Below are 8,760 nucleotides of genomic sequence, written 5' to 3' on the forward strand. Positions count from 1 at the left end.
GAGTGGGCGGGCCAGGCTGAGCCTACCTGCATGGCTGTTTGGCTGGCGCCGCTGAGCCACGTGACGGTGCAACAACAAAAGACGAGAGGGGGGAGGGCTCTTACAGACAGAGAGACTTTGATGAATCCGCGTGCGCAGCAGTCAGTGCGTGCGGGAGAGAAAAAAAGCTTGAGTATCGATCTTTTTACACAAGTATTGCTCAATATCAATACTAGCGTTGGTATCGATATATCGATATTTGGATCGATCCGCCCACCTCTAGTGCAGAGTTCCAGACTCGATGGCAAGAACCAAGCAGACCGCTCGTAAGTCCACCGGTGGTAAGGCGCCGAGGAAGCAGCTCGCCACTAAGGCTGCCCGCAAGAGCGCCCCGGCTACCGGCGGTGTGAAGAAACCTCACCGTTACAGGCCAGGTACCGTGGCTCTGCGTGAAATCCGCCGTTATCAGAAGTCCACTGAGCTGCTCATCCGCAAGCTGCCCTTCCAGCGCCTGGTTAGAGAGATCGCTCAGGACTTTAAGACCGATCTGCGCTTCCAGAGTTCTGCCGTCATGGCTCTGCAGGAGGCCAGTGAGGCTTACCTGGTCGGTCTGTTCGAGGACACCAACCTGTGCGCCATCCATGCCAAGAGGGTGACCATCATGCCTAAGGACATCCAGCTGGCCCGCCGTATTCGCGGAGAGCGTGCTTAAACAAACCCACTCCATCCAGTTATCCCCAAAGGCTCTTTTAAGAGCCACTTACATGCTTCCACTGAAATGGGCATTTTTCATAACTTTTTCTTTTATTTATTTGTGTGCGTGTGTCGGTTCCGAATTATAAATTAATTATGTTTATCAGTTATAAATAGTAAAAACGGGTTACATAAGTACAGCAGATTAAAGGTTGTCAGGTGGCGTCTTATAACACATAATTATAATATTGTATTATAACATACAGATTAATAATTTTTATAGTGGTGTATGTTTACGGGGTTCTGTTAAGCATTAAGTTAGTACGAGTAATATAGTCGTTATGAGTAGTACAGTAAATTATTATTCAGAATAATGTATAAATGTCAATAATAAAATACTATTATAGGTAATTAACACAGCAATTACAATTTTGAACATACATACTGTAAAATATTAACTGTAAATAATCATAATTACTCATAATAATGCATTATTTCTATTATACATTGTTGTAATAATAGGATTATTGGTGATAGTAGTAGTAGTACTAGTAGCTGTAATTATAATGTTATGGAGAATCAATACACAATTAGTGGAGCGTGGCTCCCATCTCGTGGTTAAAATGTGACAACACAAACTAAATCTGTGTGTATGAGTATGTAAGTATGTGTTTTCGTCTCTGTATGTATAATATGTATTTTTATGTATAAATAAATATAAATATATATTAACTGTCCACTTGTCATACACTAACATCTTTCAGTCTTACACATTTGTGCTGTAAGTTCTACAATTACACATTTATTTTTTTTTTGTTTAATGTTTTCATTTTTTAATGTATTTATTCATTTTTTTATTTTACTCAGACATCTCTCTCTCTCTCTCACACACACACACACGACACAGGCACAGGCACACACACGAACTAACCAGCACAAGCATTGTCCATTTATATATTACACATTTCTAAACACAATTTTACCTTCACATTTTATTTACCTTAAAAAAGACACTTAGACCGATGCAGGTGAGTTAGACGTACATTTATTTACCCTAACGTGTCTCTAATGCTACTTCTACAGACACTGAAAAGTTTTTAAAGCATTTTGTTTAATTGACTCCAATTTTACTCTAAATTTTCTTATTTCAACTACCATTTTGATCATAAACTGAACCTTATCTCCTGATATAGATTGTATTGGCTACATTGTCATGTCTCTAATGGCTATTTGTCCCACCTAATTGTACAATATTAAAACTGAGACAAATATTGCGGATCTACTGCATTATAATAGGTTTTAGTGTTGTATAAAAGCCCTGTTGAATTTGTTTCTTTTTTATCCTGTTGGCAAAGCATTCCTAAAAACTGCATAGCGTACATCAGTTACAGTAATAGTTATGTGGAAAACATTGGATGGATCGTGAGCCGATTTACTGTGAAAAACAGTGGAGGCACTAGCACGTTCTATAAGATCTACTCCGAGCAGCTGCGGTCACAGTGGGCGGTCACTGCTTAACTCCGCCTCATCGTCTTCAAATAGGTCCGGTAGAGGGAAATAACAAGCTCGTTGTGAACGCTCGTCCTGCATTGACTCGCTTCATCTCGACGAGAGCAGTAACGATGTCCGGAAGAGGAAAAGGCGGCAAAGGTCTAGGAAAAGGAGGCGCTAAGCGTCACCGCAAAGTTCTCCGTGATAACATCCAGGGTATTACTAAACCCGCCATCCGCCGTTTGGCTCGCCGTGGCGGTGTGAAGCGTATTTCCGGCTTGATCTACGAGGAGACCCGCGGTGTGCTCAAGGTTTTCCTTGAGAACGTCATCCGTGATGCCGTCACCTACACCGAGCACGCCAAGAGAAAGACCGTCACCGCAATGGACGTGGTGTACGCTCTGAAACGCCAGGGACGCACCCTGTACGGATTCGGGGGTTAAACGTTCAGACCTCCACGCTAACACAACGGCTCTTTTAAGAGCCACCCATATTTTCTACAAAAGAGAAATTCTTTCTGCTTTATTAATAATATTGTTATTAGTAGTAGTACGTTCACAGATGCGTACATTTGCAAATCACTTGTTTAGCCCCAAAAGCTTGAAAGCATCATTATAAGTAAAAATAACACATTCACTGATGCATTTTTTTTTAGTTCACTTGTGTAGCCCTAAAAGCTTTGAATTATCATTAGTGATTTTACGTTTACTATCTTATCTCTCGTTTAGCCTTCATACGGCGTGTTTGCATACTACCAATGTACAGCCATACTGTAGATTACACTACAATCATTAACACGATCTCTGTGTAAAATACAGTAAAACATTGTTCCCGAATGCTTCGGTTAAAAAACTAAACAACCAAAAAAATTAAATTGATCGAACTATGTATCTATAATATATATATATATACAGTATATATATATATATATATATATATATATATATATTATATAAAATTTAATAAAATGTAACAAAATATTGCTATTGATTATTTTATATTCGGTTTTAAAACATGTATCGACCTCAGATTAAGCGGGAACAGACAACAAAGAACAGATTCTAGTGAATGGGGCAGAAGGGGGCGTGGAACGGTATGTTGTCTGTCCAATAGAAACCCAGGAGCTTGGACCAATCAGAGTTACGTGTTCCAACTTGGCTTTCTCAGCATGCAGGGTTAATAAAGCGGGCGTGTAGAGCGTCTACATTCACTTGCAGTTTGTTCTAGAGGAAACAGCAGCATCATGCCCGAACCAGCGAAGGCCGTACTATAACATAATACGTTTGGAAGTCCTTTTCTAGAATCTTATTTTTCCTTTGTATAAGTAGTGTACCTTTAGGTCCTACTTATTGGACTCTCCCCAACAAACATGGCCCCATTTGGGGCCCAACCTACCCAGGTCGGAAGATACTGGGTAAGGTTGAAATTTGTTGGGGAAGGGGAAGTACCGAATCGTAGCACAGTTGGAGCACATCTCATACGTTCTGAGTGGATAGAAGCTAAAGACATTTACTCTTTTATCACTTTACAAAATCAAAGAGAATATGAGCTGGTTTTCTACACGGAGCATATGTTGAAAATGTTTTGCCAGCTATTCAATGCTTGGATTGGGGAAGGCTTTTGGAAAAACTGGAATATCACAAGCTCAGCTCCCCAAGATATTGTCCATATTATCATCAAGTTCTGGACTGGACGAATCGCCGATGAAGACGTAAATTGCTATATCAGAAGATACTGTGAGATTCTACAACCTCCGGATAAGCCAGTGGATCAGTTCGGAATATGGTATGGAGTAAGAAGATATAAAGTCAAGCTAAGAACGAACGAGAATGGAGAGATCCAGCAATTGCCCAACACTATAGCTATGGGTCCTTATGTAGGAAAGATTTCATACCCTGGACAAATTCAACGATGCTATATATGTAATTCCGCTCAACATCAGGTTAAGGATTGTGATAAAATCAAATGTTGGAAATGTGGACAGTTTGGACACAAAGCTAAAGATTGTGTAGCTGTGGAACAGTGCGGACTATGTGGACAAAGCGGTCATTCGTATTTCACGTGTCCTAAATCTTTCAGTAACCTTTTAAAGAAGGAAAGAAAACAAGCACAACCAAATCTACAAGATCCAGAACAAACTACACCTGAAACAAAAGATCCAGCTTGTGATAAACCTGACAACAACGACCAGCCACAACAAGAACAAGCGAATAAAGAATCCAATAGCAGTGAGGAAGAGTCATCCGGTTCAACAAGCAGCGACGAAGCGGATAGCAGTGATGAGGAAGACGACAGCGACAGCGAAAGCAGTGAGGCGACGGATATCGACATTACACCGGCACAAAGACAAGCGGATAACATCGAACAAACAACTACAACAGAACAATTAAAGAGAACTAATGAAAAAACGGAGGATATGGAAACAAATACTGAAACCAACACGGACAAATCACCGAACTTGGAGAGAAGATCGAACACTCAACAACCTGAGATCAAAACTGGAAAACGTATAAGATCCCCAACAGAGACAACAACCAAGAGACCAAAAGATAAGTGAGATGTTCACCCACTTATTTAATGTTTGGGGGGATTAATGTTATAACTTATAATGTAAGAGGAATACAAACGGAAAAAAATAGAACGGAAAAATTAGATAAGCTAAAACGGTTAAAGGCAGATATTTTATTTCTCCAGGAATTAAGATTAAAAACTCATGATGACATAAAAAACGTACAGCAAACATGGAATATAGGTGAATCTGTAATCTCTATAGGCGATGATTCAGCGGATGGTATTGGAATATTTTTTAAAACAAAACAGATAAACATTATTAAGAGAAGAGATTTAATACCAGGTCGACTTTTAGTGATAGATTGCATTTTAGAAAATCAAAAAATTAGGTTAATAAATATATACACAGCACAAGACAGTTTTAAAAAAATACAGCTATTTCAAAAAATGAGAGAATTGTTGCTTTGCAGTCATAACATTATCTTAGCGGGAGACTTCAATGTCATAACAGATAAGGAAGACAGAGTTGATGGATTACCTTTTAAGCTAACCAGAGCAGCAAAAGTATTAAAAGAAATATGTGATGAATGTGGAATGAAAGATGTTTTTAGGGCTTTACACCCTCATAAATCGGGTTTCACAAGATTTGATAGCAAGGCAAAAACGAGAATAGACAGAGTATATGTATCAAACCAAATAAAAGTTGAACAATATAAAACAGAATTGATAATAAATTCAGATCATTTAGCCGTAAATTGTAAAATTCTTTTAAATGCAAAAATTAGAAAAAACTATTGGAAATTAAATTTGAAATGCCTGAAAAATAAACCACTCGTAGATGAATTAAAAAAGGAGGTAAATATATGTAAAGATCTAGATGTTATCTCTAAATCGTATTTTGAATTGTGGCAAATCTTAAAAAATAGGCTTAAAAATATGCTGATTAGGAAATGTAAAGAACTAAATCAAAAAAGAAACCAGACATATGATGAATTACTTACAAATTATATAAAGAACAAAACAAAAATGAATAAAACGCCACAAGATTTAACAGAAATAGATGAACTTAAAGAAAAAATTGATAAACTGAACTGCGATTACCGCAACAGCTTAAAAGTAATGTGTGGCTATGAAGGGCCTGAGAATACTGATTGTAATATACATAATCTTATTAAGAAATATAAAGAACGTAAAGAAACAAAAAATGTTAAAGGAATACGGACAGGAAATAACTCAATAGTAACCAATGGAAAAGAAATAGCTGATGAAATTGTTAAATCATTTAAAGAAATGTATAAAAAAACAAGCACTAATGAGAGTGATGTAAATAATTTCTTAGGAGAAACGATCCAAGGTATAAATGTAAGTTTTAAGGAAATTGTTGGGAAAATCACCAAAGAAGAAGTTAGTAAAGCTATCGCTTCGTTAAACAAAGGAAAATCTCCAGGTTCCGACGGTTTTCCTGCTGAATTTTATTTGTTATTGTCTGATGATTTGTCTGATTTACTTACATCAGTTTTTAACCATGGAATAGAAACAATGGACATGTACGATAGTTTTTATGAAGGTATAGTAACATTAATCTTTAAAAAAGGTGATGAATATGATTTAAGTAATTGGAGACAAATAACTCTAATGAATGTGGAATATAAAATCTTTGCAAAAATTTTAATGAACAGGTTGCAGGTAATTTTAAATTCTATTATCGAACAAGAGCAAACATGTGCAATTAAAGGGAGAAACATGTGGGATAACTTATGTATTATTAGAGAAATTATTACATGCAAAGGCCTTAATGTACCTGGGTTTTTCATGATTGCATTGGACCAAAAAAGAGCATTCGACTTTCTATCAAGAGACTATCTGTGGAGAGTATTGCAATGGTATGGGTTTCCTGATGAATTTATAAATATGGTTAAACTGTTATATAAAGAATCAAAAGTAAGAGTAAATGTGAATGGGAACCTGACTGAAAGTTTTGATATATACACGGGAGTTAAGCAAGGATGTCCACTAAGTGCAGCTTTATATGTGATAGCGATTAGCCCTCTGCTGTTCAAAATTAAAAAAGATAAAATGTTATCAGGGGTTCAGGTTAACAATCAAATGAACAGATGTATAATATCAGCTTACGAAGATGACATAACTTTGTTCATAAAAAACCAAAGAGAATTAGATAGAATCAATGATCACTTTTTAAATTATGAGAAAGTATCTGGAGCAGTTTTGAATCAAAATAAAACAGAAGCAGTATGGATTGGTGACCCAAATAGTAAACCAAGTCTTAGTATACAAGTAAAAGATGAAATCACAGTACTTGGTATACAAATAAGCAATGAAAATGCATTAGATAAAAATTGGAATAAGAAAATATTAGAAATTACTGAAGAGTCCAACAAATTAATGAATTGGAAAACAAGTTATGAAGCAAAAATAAATTTAATTAATGTCTTTATATTAGCAAAATTATTGTTTCTATCCATTGTATTTCCACCAACGCAAAATATAATAACAAAATTGAACAAAATTTGTATCAGAACAATATGGGGTAGAAACTTCGAAATAGTTAAAAGAGAATTCCTATATAAAGCTAAAAAGAATGGAGGACTAGAAGCAACTAATTTTGGAATAAAGCTTAAAATTAATTATTGCAAACATATTAGTTTAAGCTTAGCTCGAAAAGCAGCTTGGTTAGGGAATACTGATGAATGGGCCAAACTAAGAGGGAAGAAAAGGAAAGATGTCCCCTACTATAAACTGTTATATGGCGACTTTGTCGAAAAATATAGACTTTTGGAAATAAATTGGGTCACGCAGTCCAATAAAATAATTCATAAAGAAATTGCGAATTACACATATAATGGTATGATACAGTTTAAAGACTGCACAAAAGAGGAAAATGAAAATCTTATAGATTTATTACAAAATAAAATAATATCTAGAAAAATGAAAGATACAATGTGGTTGTCAGCCTTAGGTAGATTACCGGTGAGAGCAGTAGTAAAGTGGAGTTGTTTTGTTAAAACTAACTTATGTCCAATGCCAAATTGCAACGAAAACGAAACAGTTGGGCATTTACTAGTAGACTGTCAACGCTCCAGAGAAATTTGGAATTGTATTAAGGACTTGGGATTAGATATAGAACTGTCTAGGAAAAACGTCATTTATGGTGGCTTTAACTTTGATAAACTATGTGGGGAAAAGACTTTTGTATTGGATTGTGATTGCTGTAGTGGTGAATCAAATATGGAAAACTCGATGTAAAATGACAACTGAAAATGTGTATATTGATTGTGAAGATGTAGTTAAACAATGTATGGCCAAATTAAAATGCATGAAAAAATGTAAAATGAAATCTAAACGCATGACAATTCCATGGGACCTTTTTAATGGACTTTAGACAAATAGTGTTCGAGTTTAATTAATTCTAAAAGAAAATTTAAATATTTGTATTATTACATGAAATGTATCAATTAATGTAATATTGCTGTACGTGTATGATGTAAACGATATTTGTAATGTGATATAAATTTGTACAATAAAGTTTATTTAAAAACCCGAAGGCCGCGCCCAAGAAGGGCTCCAAGAAAACCGTTACCAAGACCGCCGGCAAAGGAGGCAAGAAGCGCAGAAAGTCCAGGAAGGAGAGCTACGCTATCTACGTGTACAAGGTCCTGAAACAGGTCCACCCTGATACCGGGATCTCCTCCAAGGCTATGGGCATCATGAACTCCTTCGTCAACGACATTTTCGAGCGTATCGCTGGTGAGTCCTCTCGTCTGGCTCACTACAACAAGCGCTCCACCATTACCTCCAGGGAGATCCAGACCGCCGTGCGCCTGCTGCTTCCCGGTGAGCTGGCCAAGCACGCCGTGTCCGAGGGTACCAAGGCCGTCACCAAGTACACCAGCTCCAAGTAAAGCGTCTTAGTCGCTCTGGCAAACCAACGGCTCTTTTAAGAGCCACCCATCTTATCAAGTTAAGAGAATTTTCCTCTTTTTATATATTAGATCTGAATACGTCATACACACTGTATCTATTTTTACAGTATTTGGCTTTTATTGATACACAGCTGAGATCACTTTC

The 8,760-nt window shown here is 36.7% G+C and overlaps 1 protein-coding gene across 1 annotated transcript; it reads left to right on the forward strand.

Annotated features, from left to right (window-relative positions):
• Positions 1-280: 280 nt before the first annotated feature.
• LOC134305861 (histone H3) lies at positions 281-714 on the forward strand. The gene has a single exon (XM_062990207.1). It carries the CDS (start codon positions 281-283, stop codon positions 689-691), a length of 411 nt encoding a protein of 136 aa, XP_062846277.1. The 3' UTR covers positions 692-714.
• The last annotated feature ends 8,046 nt before the right edge of the window (positions 715-8,760 follow it).

The sequence above is a fragment of the Trichomycterus rosablanca genome, unplaced genomic scaffold, assembly GCF_030014385.1.
Source record: "Trichomycterus rosablanca isolate fTriRos1 unplaced genomic scaffold, fTriRos1.hap1 scaffold_152, whole genome shotgun sequence".
Lineage (NCBI taxonomy): Eukaryota > Metazoa > Chordata > Actinopteri > Siluriformes > Trichomycteridae > Trichomycterus > Trichomycterus rosablanca.